Source organism: Miniopterus natalensis, chromosome 15 (genome assembly GCF_054644295.1).
Source record: "Miniopterus natalensis isolate mMinNat1 chromosome 15, mMinNat1.hap1, whole genome shotgun sequence".
Lineage (NCBI taxonomy): Eukaryota > Metazoa > Chordata > Mammalia > Chiroptera > Miniopteridae > Miniopterus > Miniopterus natalensis.
In genome coordinates this window covers 5,650,144-5,671,642 of record NC_142095.1, presented here as the reverse complement: position 1 = coordinate 5,671,642, position 21,499 = coordinate 5,650,144, and the positions used below count along the sequence as shown (strand labels likewise).

General features: G+C 52.5%; 1 protein-coding gene across 1 annotated transcript in view; it reads right to left on the bottom strand.

Annotated features, from left to right (window-relative positions):
* Positions 1 to 372: 372 nt before the first annotated feature.
* The window catches only part of CDCP1 (CUB domain containing protein 1), a 33,543-nt gene continuing 12,416 nt past the window's right edge, over positions 373 to 21,499 (bottom strand). Inside the window, exons 2-9 of the mRNA XM_087824586.1 lie at positions 17,151 to 17,357; positions 12,320 to 12,682; positions 11,116 to 11,484; positions 9,319 to 9,540; positions 8,215 to 8,601; positions 6,250 to 6,612; positions 5,768 to 5,855; positions 373 to 3,055 (exon numbers count right to left, since the gene is read on the bottom strand). Of these exons, the coding sequence (XP_087680712.1) occupies positions 2,623 to 3,055; positions 5,768 to 5,855; positions 6,250 to 6,612; positions 8,215 to 8,601; positions 9,319 to 9,540; positions 11,116 to 11,484; positions 12,320 to 12,682; positions 17,151 to 17,357 (2,432 nt within the window). The 3' untranslated portion in view covers positions 373 to 2,622. The remainder of the gene's footprint in view (positions 3,056 to 5,767; positions 5,856 to 6,249; positions 6,613 to 8,214; positions 8,602 to 9,318; positions 9,541 to 11,115; positions 11,485 to 12,319; positions 12,683 to 17,150; positions 17,358 to 21,499) is intronic.

The window sequence follows — 21,499 nt, the reverse complement described above, 5'->3', positions numbered from 1 at the left end:
CAAAAGCCCTTAGCATGGTCCGAGGAAGAGGAATCGGGCTCTCACCTCCGCTGTGCCCTGCTCACGTGAGCTTCCGAGCTAAGGTTTGGGGTGGTTTGTTACACGGCAGTATCCATTCTCTTCAAGTGCGTGGTGGGTGGTGGGGGCCCATCGGAGCTCCCCTCTCCCACCTCCCTCCTTTCACTTCTGTCTGGACCCGCACTGGGCTTACAGCTCGATTGCAGTTAGTGCCGAGGGTGGCCCAGGCCTCTGTGGGGGTCAGGTATGGGGAGTGGCCACCCGGATGGGTCTCACGTTGCCTCAACAAGAACAGAATAGGACAAGCTCTGGCCTCTGAGTGACCCACTGGCAGCCCAAAGCCCAGCTCCCTGTTACTGTCAACACAGAGAAGACAGCATCTGCTGAGCCCACGTTGAGCCTGTCAGAGAACCTGTGGGACATTTGGGGACTCATCTGAACCATGCGCAAAGAGCCAAAGCATTTAAACAACCCAATGGCCCCCCTTTTTTGGTACATTCGTTTATTTAAAAAAGAATAGGAAAAAAAATGGTACCTAAAAAGTATCTACAACAAATAAATTATTCCCAGTTGAGCATCCGCACAAACCAGTCTGCTACTGCCGACCAAGGCCACATCCCACGGACCTAGGCTTTCGCCGTTTCTCTTCCTTACGGCTTTCCCTCCCGAGCATGGAGATGGTTCGGCCTGAGCCGGGCTCCTCACAGGTGTGGCAGGTGGGCACGAGGGCAGCCGGGGCAGTGGCAGCCCCAGCGGGGGGGCACAGCGCTGCACATGTAGGTTTCAACAAATGCGCCTGCCTGGTTGCCGGTGGCCCTGAAATATTTTACATATGTGGGGCCTGGGCTTTAAAGAGCCATGGGTAGGGCTCTGGCCAGTGTGGCTCAGTGGTTGAGCGCTGGCCCATGCACCAAGAGGTCGCTAGTTTGATTCCTGATCAGGGCACATGCCCGGGTTTTGGGATCGATGCCCAGTAGGGGGCATGCAGGAGGCAGCCAATTGGTGTTTCTCTCTCCCTCTCCTTTCCCCTCTCTCTCTCTCAAAAATCAATAAAAAACATTTTAAAAAAAAGAGCCATGAGTACGTGGGGCTGGCACCTTCCAGGAGGCCTACCTTCCGGTGAAATCCACCTGAGGTCTCAGGAAGACAGCAAATTGGCCTACAGTTTTGCGCTCTTGGTTAAAAGAAAGTGGCCTTGTGGAACCCTGGTCATTAAAGGTGTGTGTGATGTGTGTGATGACCGCCACGCCAAAGATGGCCCGCCACACTTGGGGCGGAAGGCAGAGCACCAACCCAGAAAACCTCAGGAGAGGCCAGGAGGTCGGGGAAGGCAGAGAATAGAGGGCCGGGGCTCCACCAGCGATTTGCAATAACGATGCAACTTCAGGCGAGGGAAAGAAGCCGCAGCTTTGCTCCAGCCCTTCATCTCCGGCCAGGAGGCCAGGGGTAACTAGGCGGGAGCCAGCCTTTCAGAAGGGAAAGGTGCCATCAGCCACGCCAAGGGCACAGTGAAAAACAAGACAAAACACCCCCAAAACTCTTCCTTTGGAAAGAGTTCGAGAGGCCTTAGAATACACCCCATTAAGGAGACGCAAAGCTCCTTTCCGAGGAGGCACCGTAGCACGCGAGCAGGCCGGCCGCCGCGTTTCCGAGGGGAATTCACTGAACTCGAGTGCGCTCATTTCTCAAAGGAGGTTTTGCCACAGAAATACTGAACTTTGGACTGTGCCGACAAGCCATAATGCAGTCTGGCCCCTCCCACGGGAGAGCAGGGGCCACAAAGGCAAACAGCCACAGGAGCTGGGCCGGTCCTTACGGTAAGTGAGGGGTGGGGCTGTGTGCAAGAAAACTTCCCTGAAACACACGCCAGCCTCCAGGCCTGTCTTCTCATTTGACACGAGATATAGATCCTGAACTTTACATTTCATTACGAGAGAAGCAACTCTGCCGGGGAACTGATCAAGGGGAACTGATCAAGACCATGAGACTCAGTGTGGGAGGCGACAGGGAGTGGTGGGGACTGTGGTGAACTGGTAGGCCAGGTGCCCCAGCTAAAGGTGGAGCTGCTTCTCTACGCAGCCAGCTGTCGCGGGGTGAGAGTGTGAGCCCCGGCTCAGCCAGATCTGACGATCTGGATTGTTATGTAAACATTTTATCATTTTAAATGTTAGAGTCAATTCTGAAAAAAGATTCTGTTGGCTAAACAAAGCACACCTGTGGTCTGGATCATTTTGTAGTCTCTCGGGCAGTGTCAGGAAAGTGTGGCAGGCAGAATAACAGCCCCCCAAAGAGGTCCCCATCCCAATGCAGGGCTTGTCGCAGCCCTGTACTGGGTGACTTGCACTTCGCTCGCACTGCGGGCTGGTTTACAACCCAACCTAAGTTTAGAAGGACATGAGCTGCGATTATTGTATCCAGACCAGAATTCATCATTTTCAACGTCTTCTTCATTGGAACGAGTCCACTTGGAAATCAGAAGTTGGTGGTGTCCAAGAAAACCTCCTGCTGTTCCTTCCATAGAATTCCTCCTTAGGACTTCTGATGGGCCCCCTACAGGGTGTCCCAGTGCCCTGATTTATGCAAAGTCTTTGGGATGGGTCCGAGTTATTCCCCAATCTCCACTGGCTCATGGGCGTCCAGTAAAGGAATGTTTGTGTTTTCGTTGCTTCTGGTCCCCTTGGTGGGGTGGGAGAAGGTGTACGGTTCACTCTCAGACTCAGGACTGAAGTCAGGGGATGGCTCCTCTGTGGTCAGCTTAGCAGTCGGGGCTCTGGAAAATGGGAGGGTTGGGGAGGGAGGGCAGTCGCCCATGGGGCCCTGGAAGGGCCGGTAGGTGTCTACCTCAGGCTGGATGAAGCACCCGTGGGAATCCTGCAGCAGATGCCCATACACCAAGGTGTCATCGATGACGGCGTACACGTGGTTATCAGTGTCCTTTTGTACTTTTGGAAACTTCTGGGGCCGCATCGGTATCTGGGTATTGATGTTGCCATTGTAGACGTCTACGGCAGGGCGCTTATGCATCTTCTTTTTCCTACTGAGAGAGGGGGCGAGACAGAAGTCAGGACACGACGGCCTGCGAGGCGTGCCAGCGTGCATCCCTGCTGAAACGCAGACCCTTCAGGGCTCCGCCCCGTCTCCCCCGCATCCAGCAAATCGCTTAGCACGTGAACCTGAAACGGCTGTCCTCAGAGAATATTTAAAAGGGCCCAGCTTCTGTCTCTAGTGTCCAAGGTGGAAACAGGGCGTTGAGAGTGACTTAGAGGGGGCACTTTTAACACTGTCTGCGCTTGAATTCGCTTCAACAGATGCGCAGGATTCAATGGTGGAGACATCTGACAACCCCCCTTTGCTACGAGAAAGGGGAGGTAGCCCAGCCCAGCCACACCAGGCACGGGGCACACCAGGCCAACCTTCTAGCACTCTCAGTACTTGGCCCGTAGCTCCTGCTCCATCCCTCTCCTGGATGGGTAAAAGCTCCGACTGTCTACATCTAAACAGTTACACACAGGACTCAGGATGGTAGGTTGTTCCTTAGGTTTTAGCTGGAGTTAGGGACAGTAGAACTCAGCATGAGAGGGATCCAGTCCCTTCAGCAGTAACTTCCAACAGGGGGGGAAAAAACTAAAAAAAGAAGATAAAATTCAGGCTGGGGTGCCAGAGTTCCTCAATAACACCATTAACGTCTGGTTTGTGAGGGCCCTGGGGTGTGGAGGGGCGCCAGCGCTCTCTGCTATGGAGCACAAAGCTCTGCCCTCCATCCTCACGAAGCAAAAGCGGGGGACGCTGACCTTTTAGTGGACCGGTGGTTCAAATGGAAGACATTATCTCAATGAACACAATGGACCTTGTAACTCACTAATTCCCTGTAAACAGGCTCCCTGTACTTTTCTTTAAAAAAAAAAAATGCTTTTATTGATTTTAGAGAGAGAGATAGAGAGAGAAACATCAATCAGCTACCTCCTGCTCCCCTATTGGGGATCGAGCCCACAACCTGGGCATGTGCCCAGACTGGGAATCGAACCAGTGACCTCTTGGTTCATGGGTCGATGCTCAACCACTGAGCCACTCTGGCTGGGCCTCCTTGTACCTTTCTGAGATAAAAAAAAGTCTAGTACATTTAGCTTGTAACACTGAATCTCTCTGGCCAGGACGGCGGGTTCCAAAGACTCTGGCCTGGAGCCCCATGACAGAGGCCCTTCCTTGTGCTCCACAGTGCTTCTCTGTCCCCACCAAAGCTCTTCTGGGGTTGCCTCTTTCCTTGCCTGCCTCTTCAGTCCCTCCACCCCCTGGGCTTCAGGAGAAGAGACTGTGCCTGGCTCATCTTTGTAGCCCCAGCACCCTGTATGGCTCCCAGGGCCTAGAAGGCCCTCAGAAATACATGCGTAATGAACAAGTTCAGTGTCACCGTCTTCCCTCATTCCCACTGGAGAACCCGTCCACCCTCCTACACCAGCCTGGGCATAGATGAGCCTTCCTTATGCCAACCTGCCAGCCAGTGGCCTCCCCACAGCAAGGCTGGCTGGTGATTTGCTGGCAGAACTGGGCAGCTCAGAGATGGAGGCAAGTGCTGGACCCTCCTCTCGCCCAATTCCCTCCTGATGAGGAAGCTGGGGCCCAGTGTTAATGCCGTGATTCCAAGCTGGGGGGACATCCTGTGCACCCCAGGGAAGAAAGTCTCCTGAGAGAAACAATGAAATGATGCTTTGTTAAAAGTTCTTTCCTCCTCTCCCCACCCAGCCAATGTGGCTCAGCTGGCCGAGCGTCATCCCATGTCCAAGAGGTTGCCAGTTCGATTCCCCATCAGGGCACATGCCCGGGTTGTGGGCTTGATCCCTGGCAGGGGGCGTGCAGGAGGCAGCCAATCAATGTTCCTCTCTTATCAATGTTTCTACCTCTCGTTCCTTCTCCCTTCCTCTCTCCCTAAAATCAATAAAAACATATATTTTTTTAAAAGTCCTTCCCTCATGCAATCTATGTACAACCTGATTTCACGGAGCAGAGACCTTTCCCCGGCTCTCCCTGCGGGCAGGTCCTTCCCCATCAGCAGAGGCATCTCTAGACAGTCTCATTGTGGAGCAGGAGTTTCAGTTGTTTGCTCATGGCCCCAGATAATTAAAAAAATATATACTTATATATATTTTGGCTTTTAGGAAGGTCAAATCATGCTAGGGAAAGAGATTTCCCCTTCCCTGATGGTTTTAATCAGAAATATGAGCAGAACTGATCAAATCTGGGAGCAGCGTGTACTCTGCCTAAAAAGGTCAAGACCTTCCTTTCATGAAACAGAAGCTGTCCCCTGAGGGGGCGGAAGGAGACACTGAGTCATTCACCGGGCCTTCCTCTCGCCTGCAGAAACGGCTCCTTTTGGAGCTTATCCAGAGTCCAACAGACAAGCAAGAAAACGACAGTTTGTTTAAGAAACGAGGGGAACAAGCCAGGGCCTGGATGAGTTCGTTTGCCTCAAGGTGTCGGAGGAAGGAGGTTTGTAGGCCTGGCCTGGCGGGGCCCAGTCTAACGGGCGGACAGTAAATCATCCCCAGGGGACTTGTGCTGAGGCGCTGCATAAAACCTGCAGGCTCCCATGTCGCCACATGTATGCTTTTGCTTTTTCTTTCCCCTCTAAGCATAATTCACATCTGGCAATATGCTTTAACACTGATCTTTGGGGGGACAAATGGGAAGCAAGCAAAAAGGTCCGTGATTAGCTCGCTGTGACCGAGGGGGGCGTCAGAGAAATTCCACCTACTTCTTTTTCACGAGGCAAATGATGAGTCCCAGGGCAAACAGCAGAAAGGCGACACCTCCCACCACAGCAGTGAGGACGACCGTCAGGTCTGTGAGCAGAGGCACAAGGAGAGAGTGGCGGAGACGCACGGGGTTAGGTCTGTGATGAACTTGAGTACACAGCCTCCAAAGATGACCACCACCCATTCCTTCCCTCCCTGTATGCACATGCTGCCCACAGGGGCCTGAGTGAATGAACCCCGAAAAGTCCAGCTCGGACCAGAATTGCCCAGCCAACATGTGAGCAATAATAAAGGCTGTTTTTAGGCGACTGAGTCCTGGGGTGCTTTGTTACGCAGCATTACTGATGCAATCGCTGATGGATACATGGACAGCCAGGACTCAACTCTGTGTTTCCTGACTTCCCTCCCAGGCTTGTTCCTTCCCCCTCAGCCACCAATTTGCTCTCCATTGCCATCCCCGAAAAACCTTGAAGGCCCTCACCTGTCGTTCTCAAGGTCAGCGACACCCGGAAGAGCAGGTCCAGCTGCTTGCCACTCGCAGGGCTGCAGTTGGAGATGTTGACCCAGAAGTTGCGATGGTAGGAGCCCAGCTTGGGGAGCACCTCCTCCAGGCTGAAGACCTCCTCAGCCTTGTTCTCCTGTTCCTGGATGATCATGAACGCGCGCCCCGTCTGGCAGACCAGGTCAGTCCGCTCCTTCATGAAGGTCAGGCAGGCCACCTGGTCACCGGGCACGCTGATGTTCCAGGACACCGAGGTGAGGGGCGGCATGCCCCGCTCCCAGTTAGGGGTCCTCAGGTAGACCTTGCTTTTCAGATCTGGGGTCACTGTGAAAATGCCTTCCTCTGCAGGAAAGGGAAGACAAGACACACGGGCCTTTCACTCAGTGAGAATGGAGAGGAAAACTTGTGGTGGAAGAGATGACAGTAAGCTGTCTAGACAGAGTCCGACGGAGCTTTCTGCGATGGCGATGCTCTTTATCTGCGCCGTCCAATCGAGTAGCCTGACCACACGTGTCTGCTGAAGACCTGACAGGTGCTCAGTGTGACTAAGGAACAAAATTTTAAATTTTCTTTGCTATTAAATTACATTGAAATTGCCACATGTGACCAAGGGCTGCTGTATTGGTCAGCATAGGATTAGAGTCTCAGTCAAATTAGGTGTTCGGGCCTTTTGGGGGGGAGAGCAAAACAAACAAACGAGAGACAGGCCAGTTTGCCAAACTGGTGGTTATCTCAGCTTCCTTTCAGAAACGCCCTGGACGTTTAATACCTAACATTCATCTGTGCCCCTCAGTGGGACAGGTAGGTAGACACCGATCTCTGTTTCTGAGATTAAAAAAATGTCCAGTCCTGGCCCCAGCCCGGTGGCTCGGTTGGCTGGAGCATCAACCCCTACACCAAAAAAAGGCTGCGGGTTCAATTCCCGGTCAGGGCACATCCCCTGGTTGCAGGTTCGATCCCTGGTGGGGGCACGTGCGGGAGGCGACCGATCGACGCTTCTCTCTCACATTAATGTCTCTCTCTCCCTTCCTCTCTCTCTCTAAAAATCAATAAAAAGCAAAAACCCCAAAACCAAATGAATGAAAACCCACCCAGTCCCGGGAAGAATTCTGGAACTGCAAAGCAGAAAGGGCCTCCGACACGTGAACTGATCTATTCCTGACCTCCGGGTGAGACAAACCCCCACGTTCCACACCGGTGAGTTTCTTACTTTCACAGACTCCCCTGAAGGAGTTTCTCCGATAGCCTGGGAGATACCCGGCAGCCTGGACTGACGTTAATCTTATGGCCAAGGACTCTCCTCCCCCACACTCATGCCTCTGAGAACAAAAGTGTGAAGGAAGCCTCACATGAAGCCCTTGGTCAGTATTAAAATGGCTCTCAGGTTGCGCACTTTGTGATGGTGACATAAAATCCGTCCTGCAGAGTTCTAGAATTCACTTTCCTGACCAACTTAGACTTCATTTCCTGCCTGGGACACTGAGGATCAGTGTGGCCTCCCAGGAGAACAGGACCCTCGAGTTCTAGAACCTCCTCTCTACCAGTATTCCTTCCCTACCGCATTCTGGATTCTCAAAGCAGAATCATAGGAGCGTCCGCAGAAGGGTTTTTATGTTACCACCTTAAAAAGCCAGGACGCAGGAACATGCGGGCGGTTACTTCCAATTTATGCTCCGCCTGCTTCCAAGAAAGACTCGAATCTGATCCCTTGTTTCGCTGCCACCCACCGTCGCCTCCCCCGCCAGGGGGTCTTATTTCTAACTCTTGGGATTTTCAACGCCAGGTGAATGCGAAGTCAGGATCAGCCTGTGCGAGGACCACCCCCCCACTCAGCTATCTCTCTTCTTCAAAGTGACACCTTGAGTCAGACGATCACAAAAGAAAAAAAGACGAATGCCCCAAAGGGAGAGGCCTGGAGACAAAGAGGGTGAAAGATGCCCTTACCTTTGAAGTACGGTATGAAGGACACGGTCAGGCCCTGCCTGGAGACGTCCTGCCGGAAGTTGGGGGCGTAGGTGCGCAGGGTCACCGAGACGTTCTGCTTCACCCGGATCCGCTCGATGGAGCCTCCAGAGCAGAAGTAGCCGAAGTAGAGGTCCTGGCCCGGGCTGGGGTCGGCGCTGGCCACCAGGTAGCTGAAGCTGGTGTTGCAGATCCGCTCCTGCGTGTGCTGCTGCAGCTTCTGGACCGGCACAAGTGCCAGGCTGAGCCTGTCCTTGGGCACCAGCAGCTTCCAGGAGAAGTCGTGCAGCTCCACGGGCAGCCGGAGGATGTCCCCGGGCACCTGGAGGGAGTAGGACTTCCTGTGGCAGTTCCGGTGGTCCATGCAGCCTGGAAAAGAGGGGGTTCGTGGTACCTCGGCGGGGAGGGGATGGCGCTCCGGTCAGCCCGAGGCTCCCTGGCTTTTCCCTTGGCCCTCCCTCCTCCGCTGTCGGCCACTCCAGCTCCGAATGCTCCCTTTCTAGCTCCCCCTCCTGCTCTCTCATATTCTTCCTAACCCGGCAGACCGGCTTCGGGGGAGTCTTTAGGGTTAAAAATGTCTCTTGTTTATTAGGTCCTTGCCTCTGTGTGTCTGTATTTTAGACGCTAAGTACCATGTGGGCAGGGCACAGGTTTTCCCCACCCAGGCCTGTCGCCCAGTGTCCCCATCTATGGGGAGGCAGTTCTGCAGAGTGGTGACGGCAGGGAGCGGAGTTGGGGAGATCTCAGCTCGCATTCCAGCTCTGCCACTTCCTAAGGGGGTGGCCTCGGCAGAGACTGAGAGCATCCACGTCAGAGATCATGGCGGCCCCGCGGGGGGGAGACATGTGAGCGTGGATGCGGGTCACACACTGCCCTTCTGAAGGATGCATGTTCCAGCTGAAGCTGCCGGTCCCAAGGGAGGCGCGTCTCCGCCTCGTGCTTTGCTTCTTGGTTGCCCTTGCTCACCCTGCACTGTGGGGGACATTTCTGGTCATACCACTTACAACCTACCCCACCAAGAAGACAGGGCAGGAAGGGGAGAGGTGCCCATGGCCCGGGAGGAGGGCACCCACCACAGGGGCGTACCTATGGTCTTCTCGGCGTTCATCCACAGGCGGGTCAGGTCATCGCAAAGGAAGGAGATCTTGTGTTTGGAGCCAGGTGCCAGGGTGAGGTTGGTGCTGCAGGTCCGAGACTCCAGACACACAAAACAGCCGGGGACAAACCTTCGGCCCAGCTTCACGGGCCTCGGCTCGATGGTGAGCGACATGGCGCGCTCGTTGCTCAAGTCAACCACGTAGGTGACATCTGGAACCACACAAAGAAAACAGGCGTGAAGAGCAGGTCGGCACCAGTCAGCAGCAACCCTGCGATGACCATATTGTGAGAGTGGAATCCTAAAATGTGTCAATGGACACACATGCGCGCACACACACACACAAGTGTATAAATTTATGTCTTCTACATAATTATTGTGAATTAGAAGGAATCTTGGAGTCAGGCCCCACGTGGGTGTCAACGGGGTATTCCTAAGGCAGCCTCTTGAGTGGATCCTACAGGGTTCCGGTTCAGATGTTTTTCAGCCCTATAAAAATAAACAGCAGCCGGGTCCGGCGTGGCTCAGCGGCTGAGCATCGACCTAGGATCCAGGAGATCTCGGTTTGATTCCCGGTCAGGGCCCATGCAGGGTTGCGGGCGTGCAGGAGGCAGCCGATCAATGAGGACTCTCTCATCATTGATGTTTCTGTCTCCCTCTCCCTCTCCCTTCCTCTCTCTGAAATCAATAAAGATATATGTAAAAAAATAAACAGCATGCCACTCCGCACCCCCACTTAATTTTCCTGCCTGGTGCTGCCTACTTCCCGGACGTAAATAAGAAAACAAGGCCGAGAGTCAGCCCTCTGGACAGAAACCATCCTCAGCAGGACAGAAATGTCCTGACCACCCGTCACACTTGCTCCTTCATGGATTCCAGATCACAGATGAGCCCCAGGAGCAGCCACTCTGAACTCATCTGGTACATTATCTAAAAATCCGCACCACAACCTTCACGACCAGGTCTCGGGTGAGGCAGGCGAGGCACCCAGGGAGCCAAGTTTAAGGAGGTGCTCGCTCTCGGGGCTGACCTGGACTGATGCCTTTATACGGGTGAGGACCCGAGGGGGTGCCTCCTGAAATGCTGCATCCTGGGCCCTCCGCCTCCCCAGTCCCGGCCCCGACTTCCCTTCTTTAGGTTCGTGGTATCTTCATAATTGCGTGTGGCATGAAGCATGACCTCAACCTCACCAACCTGCCTGGGGTTCAGTATGGTCCACGGCAAGCTCTGGGTTCTGAGCTTGCTCTGCTCCTGACAAGCTGTGTGAGGTGAGGCTACTTCCATAATCTGCCTGGACCTTCTGGTTCCTCAGCAGTAAATGAAGATAATTCCTGCCGCCCCCTCCTGGGCTGTTACAAGGACTCGCTGGGACAGGTAAGTGGTGTGCCTAGCGCCGGGCTTGGCATACACAGCTGGGGGGGGCGCTCAGCCAATAAACGTCTTATCACCATCATTGCTGACGGTGTGGCGACATCTCGATCCCAGTGTAGGGTCAAGACGCGATGTCTAGAAGGTAACCTTCCAATGCCTTCATGAACAACAACACAGCCCCTGAATGTAAGTTCGTGTGCTTCCCGCTGTGTTAAAATGGGCCGCGTGCCATGCGCTCGCCGACGAGCCTGTCCCACTGCCTGGCAACGCCCTTCCCGCAGCTCTTCCAGGGTCCGGAGTCCAGGTGGCCCTGAAGCCACCGATGAGAAACAGGAAGGGAACGGTGACCCAAACAGGCTACCCGGGAAGGAAAGAAGGTGCTGGGGGAGGAGGGAGGGGAAGGTGGCCTCACTTACTGCTTTCGTTTTGTGGATGTTGCACCAAAACTTCGAACTTCAGCCGGAGGGTCCCTGGATTTTGGGCATCTTGGTCGCAGCCTTGCAGAGAGAGGTTGAAGTTGCCGGCCATGTTCCCGGGCTGCTTGTCCGCCAGCTTGAACACCTCGGGGTTGGTGGTGGAGCCCGGGATGTAGTACTCAACCCGCTCCTCCTTCTTCTCGCAGTTGGAGACGTTGAAGTGGAGGAAGGAGACGCTGGCCCGCAGGTGCTGGGGAACGACGAACTGCCAGGTCATGAGCTCGTCCTCGGGGAAGCCGTCCGGGTAGTTGGCGGACATCAGGGTTGCTGAGCCTTCGCCCTCAAACACAGATTCGATGATGCACAGTCCTAGTGGGAGGGGAACCCAAACAAGGCGATTAGGCCCTGCCCTGGTTGTCCACGGCTGGGGGGCATGGGGCTGAGGAGCGGGGGAAGGTGGCATTCAGGTCCGGAGACAACAGTGGTGCGCGAGTCAACATTTAACAACTGACTCAGTGCGGGGGTGGGGGGGGTGGGGGGGGTCCTGATAAGTAGGCTCTGCCCATTTCCTTGATGTAAATATTCCCACCATAGCTGATTTCAAGTTACCAGCGTGAGATGACTGAATGTGGACTTGGGAGAAGACAATCGGCCTAAACAACCCAAAGGGCACAGACAGCAGGAAAATGTAGTGAAATTAGGAGGCAATGCGTTTGGAGGGTTTCTGACCTTTGTTTCTAAACTCTTTTTTTTACTTGTAAGTTTATATCATTTTATTTTTATGAACGGCTCTGTTTAACACCAGCTCCCAAGCTTCCTTCATTTAACAATCAGCTCTTGTGAGCTCGTGTGAGCCAGCTCTGGCACACCACTGGTACCATTAGAGAAAATGTGAAACAGACAGAAGGCAGGGCATGCAACGGAGAGATCACGATAGATCTGGAGAATTAATCCTATTTCATTTCTTGAAAACAAACCTCACATGTGCAAAGAACAAAGAAAAGAGTCACCGCTGAGGTTAATAGAGAAGAGGGTCCACACCAGGCGTGAGCGGCCTGTGTCGCTTGCAGAAGAGCAGGAGCTCCCTGTAAGGCATTCAGGTCGAATTATGCGAAATTGCCGACACCTGGCCCTTTCTGACCTAGAGCAGCGGTGATTTTGTGTTTCAACCTCAGCAAATAGCGGGAGGGCATGGCGTGCTCACGTTTTATGGATGACCGGTTTGCGATGCTGAAGCTGGAGAAGTTTCTGTCGTGGAACCACGGCACGTGTAAGACCACAGTGACACCCTCTTGCATCTTGATCCGGGACACGGTGCCGTTGCTGCAGAAGGTTCCGATCCTGACCGCTGTGGCATGGATGCGGCCACTGATGGAGTAAGTGACTCCGTCCGGGCAGCTGTCCCCTGGCCCGATCTGCCTCAGGCGAGGCATGGAGAACTGCAACTCCAGACCGATGCTCTTGTGAGCTTGGACGTCCCAGGTGAAAGTTCGGTTGAGGGTGGGCAATGCCGATATTGCAGGCTGCAGCTCAACCTCCCCAAAAGGACACAGGCCTGACATGCAGTCTGAAACAGTCACAAAACAGTGTTGGTCACAAACGCTACGAGGCCACTCACTGCTCCTCCTCACATCTTTAGTAGACCCTCTGGGAGCACCATCAGGTGGGCACACCCATTTCCAGGTTGCCCACAGATGCCCCCCTTCTCTGGTGAGTGCCTTGCTGGGGGTGCCTCCTGGGGCCAGAAAAACCTGAGCGGCTTCGCTGCCCATCCCAACAGGGAGCAGCAGCCCACAGCCAGTCACTGCTCATCGCAGCCGTGAAAAAGCCCGGCCTCAACCTGTGGAAGCCGCTCCTATGCTGGCATCAGCCTGAGGCTACGCTTTAGCTGGAACATCCTTGCCCGGCTGGTGTGGCTCAGTTGCTTGCGCACAATCCCGTGTACCGAGAGGTCACCGGTTCGATTCTCAGTCAGGGCATGTGCCCGGGTTGTGGGCTCAGTCCTCAGTGGGAGGCGTGTAGGAGGCATCCAGTCTATGTTTCCCTCTCTCTCCTCCCTCTCTCTCTAAAAAAATCAATAAGAACATATTTTTTAAAAATAACAAAAAAAAACAACAACCCCAAACAGCTTCACGTCTTTGCTTATTCCTTTCCTTGCTCTCTCCTGCTTTTCTCACTTCTTCATAGGGTGCTTTCAAGGGTACTCTCTTGACAAATGACTTAAACAAAAGTCCCTGTTCAGGCTCTGTTTCCAGGGGGCCACACCCAAGACACCTCCTAACTTCTGTGTTTTCAGATGAAGTCACTGGAGTCCGGCAGGTGGACCTCTGCCCAGGCCTTCCCAGAAGTCAGAGGGAGGGCCTGCACTTTGGGAGCCACAGTTTCACAACTTTCGGGGCACAGTGCCAAGCTCTACCTTTTAAAACTGGTTTTCCCATCAACGCACTCATCCGAATACCGAGTACACTCAGAGCGGACAAGCCCCTTAATGGCTGGAGCCCGGAGGCACAGTTTCTTCCTGCCCCGTGGCCCTAATGCTCCGATTTTATTACCGCGTGGGATTTTCTTAAGGCTAACAACTAATGACGTCCCTTGATGGACTTTGTTTCCTAAGCTTTTAAAACAAAGGCAGAAACGCTGCTGTGGGGAGGAGTAAGGGGAAAGCACGTGGGAGAGGTAGCCGGATGCAGGCAGCCCAACAGTAAGGCGTTGTCTCAGGCGCTGGGAATCTGAAAGGTGCGACGGATTCCGGCCACTGTAATAACAACCTGCGCATCGCCACGGCGGCTCCGGGGGGATATTTGAAAGCGCTGCCAAGTCGAAATGGAATCAGGGGAGCATTTCAGAGCTGGACCTCTGAGGTCACCCACGCCTCTCCTTTTTGCAAAGCGGCGCTGGAGCCCGGTGGACGAGCGTGGCGCTTACGGGGCGCACACAATCCCGGGACAGCCCAGGCTGTGTTTGCTCAACCCTTGTCCTTGCCAACGCCGTCTGCCACCTAACCCACGACACAGGGTTAGATTACAAGGTGACGAACGTGACTAAAATTAGATCTTGTGTGTCAGTAAAGACAGGACCTATTTTTAGGAGCTCTTGCAGACTTCACTGCTCATATCAAGTCACCTCTTTCCTTTAAAAGCTGGCCTCGTAACTTTCTGTCTACACCTCCAACGTGCCCAGGGCCACATGGAACGGCTCCTGTTGGGTTTTGTGCTTTTGTGGGATCACTGAGCCCTTTAAGGCGGAGGTTCTCAGCCCAGACGCACTTGGAGGATGTTTTAAAAATACGCATGGCTGCCAGGCTGGGCGTGGCTCAGCGGTTGAGCATCGACCTAGGATCCAGGCGATCTGGGTTCGATTCCCGGTCAGGGCACATGCCCAGGTTGCGGGCTCGATCAATGACTCTCTCATCATTGATGTTTCTATCTCTCTCTCCCCCTCTCCTTTCCTCTCTCTGAAATTAATAAAGATATATTAAAAAAAAACAAAAAAACGCACGGCCTGGCTGGTGTGGCTCGGTCGGTTGGGTGTTGTCCCGTGCACCAAAAGGCTGCAGTTTCGATCCCAGGTCAGGGCACGGGCCTGGGTTGTGGGTTCGATGCCCGATCCACGTTTCACTCTCACATCAATGTTTCTCTACCTCCCACCTCCCTTCCACTCTCTCTAAAAATCAACGGAAAAAATATCCTCGGGGGAGAATTGACATTTTAAAAGTACTGAGATTTTCATTAAGGAACACAGTAAATCTCTACATTTCCTTATATCTTCTCTTTTGTCTTTCAGTAAAATTCTATATTTTGCTTCATAGACATCCTATGTATTGATTAAGATGATCCCTGAATATTTAACTAGAACTTCTGACTAACCAACAGCACGCATAGTGGGAACTCTTACGTTGTTTCCCGAGTTACTGGTAGCGCTTCTCTGTCCTATAGTTGAATATGATATTTGCTATCAGGTTTTGGTAGATTCACTTTATTGAATTAAGAAAATATCCTTCTATTTCTAGTTTACTATGAATGTATTAAAAACATGTAAAATAATCTATTAAGCTGACCATGTATAGTTTTCTCTCTCACCTAATAGTGCAAAGCATTAAATTAACCAACTTGCTAAAGGTGAACTACCCTTACAGTCTTCCAGCCAACCCTCCCTGTTCTTGTTGCTTTCTTCTTTTAATGCATTTTTTTGGTCTTGAGATACTTTATATTTTATCTTATATTTTATAAGATTTTTTTTCATCTATGGTCATAACAGACTGGTCCACGGTTTTCTTTTTGAATGCCCTGGCAGATTTTGACATCAGGCTTGTAAGAACCTTATAAAATGAGCTATGGAACATCCCTTTCTGCGCTCAGAATGGGAGCTGGCAGCCTGCAGCCCACGAGGTCGATCCAGCCGAACGCCTGTTATTGTAAACAAAGCTTCCCTGGAACATCCGCTGCCTGTTTGCTTGTGCTGTGATAGCGCAGCCGAGGAGCTGTGACAGAGGCCGTCGGACCCACGAGGCCTCAGATGTTTACTACCGGGCCTGTTACAGAACAAGCCTGCCAGCCCTCCCCTAGAATGGTCTGAATATCGCAGAAATTACCTGCTCCTTACAGTTTTATAAGATCCCCTATGAAACCATCTCTAACTGACCCAAACCCTGCTCTCCTCCATCTGGGCCATTTTCCGAATCTCCTCCATTGTTATTTATTTATTCAGCTTTCCTACCTTTTAGGAGTCAACCCGACCCATTAAGTTTTTCCTGAAAATCACTGTCACTCAGATTTTCACACTGAACATCGCAATGTTGTACATAGTCTCCAACGCTTTTAGAAATCGCACTTGTATATGTCATTAAACCCACGTCTATGCTCTGAATGCTGTATATTTTTATTTTCTCTCTCTTCGGAGACCAGCGAGAGATTTGTCTAAGTAATTGGTACTTATCGAAAACCAGGTCTTGCTTTTTAGTCATCAAACGTAGTTTTAAAACTGCTTGTAAGGGCTTTACTTTCTCCTTTTATTTCCCCAAATCCCTTCTTCCTAAGGGCTATTTCTTCCTTCGAGATCTACCACCTGATTCACTTATTTTCAGTTAAAGGCAAAGAGGTTTTCCGAGTACGGCTCTGATGAGATCACAGCGCGGCCGGTGCTGTCACCGCCCCCCCCCCCCCCCAAGCGACGGGGAAGTCACACACTTGCTTTCATCTGCCTGATTGTTATTTCTCATGTCAATTTCCTACCCCAAGTTCAAGTTCTGCGTACGAATAATACCGAACACCCGTAGCTTGTTCAATTCTTATATATCAGCCCAGTATTTTCTTTCACCCTCCTAACAACCCTATTGGTTGGTACACTCAATGACTCCTATTTTTATAGGCTAGAAAACTAAGTCAAAAAAGAGTTAAGGCCCTGGCTCGGTAGCTCAGTTGGTTAGAGGGTTGTCCCTTTACCGAGGTTGTGGGTTTGATCCCCGGTCAGGGCCCATACAAGAGTCGACCAAGGAATGCACGAAGGAGCGCTCTCTCTAAAACCAGTAACTTTTTAAAAAAAGTTAAAAAGGGAATTCAGTAACTTATATGAAGTCACGTGATCAGGTCACATAATCAGCAGCCCTGGGGCTTGAAGCCAAAACCCAGCTCCCTCAGCCCCCAAAGCTGCTCTGCTTTCCCTTGGGCCCGTGGGCCCACTTCTCTACGCTTATGTCCTCGATCTTGCATTTCTCTTGCCCTCCAATCCCTTCACTTTTGCCATCACCAGCCAGGTGTTTTTAGCACATGAGACTGAGCATCACACACCTGAAGACCTACGGCTCTGCTCAGCGATCGCAGGCCAAGGCTCTGGAGCCCGGGGACCTGGGTTCTGGCCCTGCTGCACCATCTCAGGCAAGTCACGCTCTGTGAACTCCCCCAGGGCTGCCCGGAGGGTTAAGCAACTGAAGCTGCACCAGCCGCTTATAGGGCTGAATAAAGGGCAGAGTTTCAAAGCAGAGCCTACCCCCCAGTATTACAGGCTGGCCGCCCAACAGCCCACGTGTGCGTACTTACCAATATTCTTCTGGATCTCAACGACAAAGTGATTCTCTGGATTCTGGCAGCCAAAGATAAACTCCTTTCTTTCTCCGGATTTGATGTGCAGCATGGTTACGTATTTTCTGGAGGAGAACATGTAACAGGGCTTCGGCGGCAGAGGGATGGGCCCCGGCTTTATGAGGACTGACATGCTGCTTCCACGGGGCAGATCGATCACGTAAGCTTCGGAAGGAAGGGAGAGAAGCGGAGTGAGCACGCTGACCTAGGTCTGCAGACCTGCTGTCTCCCCCTCAGTTGGTCCCGGGAGGGTGCCCCCTTTGACACCTTTGGTCCTCGCCGCCCCTGAACCCCCCACCTTAGAAGGGGGATGATATACAATGACTGGGCCCCTGTGGGCTGGGCATTGGCACATGTCTCTGGTTCCGCTTATACATTTTTCTTAAAAAATCAAAACCGCTAAACCACATCCTAGATGGCTCAAGCCATCTGTTATCAGATAACCCATCTGTATCAATAACAATTAAATAGCAATCAGAGAAATGGTCACGTTTTTTCTCAATATGACTGCAGACCGAAGTCCACACACAGAAACTGTTTGTAGAGGGACATGTTTATCTACAAAGAGCTGCTGTCTCCAGCCCTGGGTGCTTCACAGGCTCGGTACATACATACACACGTAGATACATACATGCATTCATACGGTAGTGGAGGGTAGGAAAAGTTGTACAGAAATGAGATATAAACATATTGTGTCAACGCACTTGAGAAGTTAGAGCAAAATAATGCTAATACCTCAGGGTGGGGCCCAGCCAAACGATCTGAACAAATGAGACCAAGGTGGTGAGATGGGGGCCGGTTATTAAACAGAGGTGTGTGCTCCAGGCAGGAGGGGCCCTGATTCGTGGACAAGCACAGTCTCTTTCCCATTCCTCTTGCTTTATCGATCTTTAAGCCTTCTCGGACTGAGAGGAAAGAACCACGCTCCTCCTTGGTAGCCACTTGACTAGGGTCCTGACTGTGGGGCTCTGGGCGGCAGACGCCTGGGAGCAGCGCATGAAGGGACGATCGTCCCTAGGTGGGTCCCCTGGAGGGAACCCAGGGGCTCACAGAAACCTTGGGGTGCAGTTGGTGCCTCTGTCCCACCATGTTCTGGAGCAAAGAGATGGTCAGTACCCCTACCCCCCAACCCCCCCATCAGGCCAGCACATCCGAGTGCCTGATGTGTATTCTGTCATTTAAAGAAAATCCCAGGAACTCGGTATTTCACTGCCGTACTATTACCCAGGTTCACAGACACCCAGACAAAGCTCCACATTCTGGTGCTGTCTGGAGGCCTCGGCGGTGAGAGGGATCTCAGTGGACCCCGCAGCAGCAGCAGCGCTCGGAGCACTCAGGCCACGGAACGTGTGTGGCGGCCACACTCGGGCCCACGAGTCACAGCTTCTCTTCACTCTCCTGCCTCCCGGCCTCTCCTTATTAGGAGACCTTCGCCAGCTTCTGCCTCACTCGCAATCATTTTCACCACCATTCATTAATCACCATTCATTAGTCCCTGTACACACGCTATGCAAATGCCCCGTAACTTCTCCTCCCTGCCTCTGTATTTCTTTGCAAGGGAAACAAATGCAAGGAAGGGGATTCCACCAGATAAACACCAGGGATGCTATTTGCTCCCAGATTTGTTAAATACAGTTTTAAAGACTAACAAATGTGATTGAAAATGTCTTTATGTCTTAGATGGGGCCGAACCAGCTGCTTCAAATCCGGGTGTGGTTTCCTGGGAGGCTCGGGTCTCATTCATTCTGTCCGATGAAGGTGAACCGAGCATCTCCCAGCCAGAGGGAAACAGCCTGGGCGGCAGGAGACATACAGGTGAAGACCGAGGGTACCCTGGAGGAGTGCGCGGGGTGTTGAGGGCGACAGACGCAGGCCCAGCAGCATAGCCGTGAATCAGCAGGCCTGACCCGTCACAGCCTGCACGGGAGTCCGATTTCCCTAGGGGGAAATCACTTTGGCCAACCCAGCCCTGCCTCCTCTCTTGGGAAGACGCCACACTGCAGACCGACTCCCTTCTCCCAACAAGCTCACCAGCTGTGGTCAGGTTTGCTCATCCGTGAAGCAGATCCCTGCTTCTCAAACTGAGCACCAGACAAAATAAATAAACCGTGGATGTTCCCTTCAGGCATGGGACGCTCACATCACGGGAGCCGGAGGAAGTGACACCAGCTGCAGGGGTGGTGATTCATCCCTCGACCTCACAGCCACCTAGTGGGAACACTCACGCCGTTTACATGATTTTCTCCTGCTTTTATCCCCTGCAGGAGCAACTGCCGAATTCACGTCAGTTGAATGTTCATTTGTCTGTCTGTCTGTCTCAGCAGACCCCACCTGATAGCAACTTGAAGGCACCAAGGAAGGTCAAGGTTCTCTGAAGACACTGAGGGTCAGCTATTAACACTCCAGGGGCAGTGGTCAAGGAAGGCTTCACAGAGGAGGCGTGACTTAAGACGGGTCTTGGAAGATGAGTAGGAGTTTGTCAGCCAGGGATAGTGAGATGGGTGTCAGGAAGGATAGGTGGAGGGAACAGCAGATGCAAAGACACAGAGGTAGGAAGAACATGGCTTCCTGGGAGCGACTCCAGGGAGTTTGTTTTGGCCAGAAGCCAAGGAAAATGTGGGTCAAGGAGGCTGGATACAGAGGCAGGGTCCAGGCTACAGAGGGGCTTGGTCATTAGCCAGAGTTTGGGCTTCACCCAGTGGGACCAGCATATCTCAGCAGCTTAGGGTGGTGGTTAAGAGCTTGGATTTTAGAATCTAACTGGCTGGGGTCGATTCCTGGTTCTACAATATACTAGCTGTGTCTCCCTGGGCAAGTTCCCTAGGCAAGTGCCCTGGGGAAAGTTTCTCTGTGCCTCAACTTCCTCATCTGCAAAGGGAAATAATAATGGAATTGATGTAAGGACTATAGGAGTTAATACCCGTAAAATGCTTAGAACAGTACCAGGAGCCAATCAGTGTCAGCCGTTATTGCTGTTGATATTATGAATGAGAGCATATTACAACTACTAATGCCGGTGGGGGGGCAGCATTCCAGGATATGAGGCCGGGAAACAACTGGAGCAGCAGCTTGGCTCTCAGTCTAAGGCCCAGAGTCCTGGCTGGCTGGGCGGGGAGGACGGCGAGGCAGGGAAGGCACCTAGGGGCAAACTTTAAGGAGGCACTCACTGTCAGGGTTGCGCAAGCTTGGGTGCCTCCTTAAATTTTCCAGCCTTCCCTGCCCCGCCCTGGCCCCCCCAAGGCCTAGTCTATGTTGAATCAATATGCATTGACTCATGTGACTTCAGCACCTCTTTGAGGCTCACAGAAGTGACCTCACTTCCCATTCGCTGAGCTCAGGAGGCAGCTGGGATAGTCTGGTCCGACCTCAGCACCCCTGCCCTCTCCACTCCCCAGGGAACCACACCGAGCTGCCCTCCTGGAAGCTGCCAAGGCTAATCAAATCAACCAGCAGAAGGGGAGGGAGTGCGTGGAGTTGTTGGCCGACACCAGGGCCCGGACAGCAGCACCGACATAACCCATTTAGTGGGACCTGCTGTGGGGAGGAATGTCAGACTGTTACACTAGCACACGCGGAGTCTTACAATCCAGGGGACCTGGGGCAGCAAGGCCTGCAGGCAGCGGGGGGACGGCTGATTTAGCCACCCTAAGTCCACTTGGCATTGACTTAGCCAGGTCTATTCACAGGCTGATACGCGGAAGTGAAGGTCTCACCAGCGGCAGGAGGCCCACCCATCTTCCCAGCTGGAAATAGTTCATTTCCCACATTCATAAAAGAGAACCAGCCAGGCTGGCGTGGCTCAGGGGTTGAGCATCAATCTAGGATCCAGGCGATTGTGGTGCAATTCCCGGTCAGGGCACATGCTCAGGTTGCGGGCTCGATCCCCAGTGGGGGGCGTGCAGGAGGCAGCCGATCAATGACTCTCCCTCATGATTGATGTTTCTATCTCTCTCTCCCTCTCCCTTCCTCTCTCTGAAATCAATAAAGATATATTTAGAAAAAAACCACATAACTCATGGGTCTCTCTTGGGTAGGAGCCTTTGAAATCTAGACACCAGGCCTGCCTGCATAATAACTACAATGAACACTCGATGAGCACTTCCGGTGTGCAGGCATTTGATAAATATTTATAAATAGCCACAATTCCATAGATACGAATATTAATATCTAATATGAATCCCCATTTCACAGATGAAGATACTGAGGCTAAGTAACTTGTCCAGGCCTAAATGATTAACATGAGGCAGGGCCAGGTTTTGTGCCTGAGCAGTCTGACCTTGGAGCCCAGCACCTCATAAATAATTGTT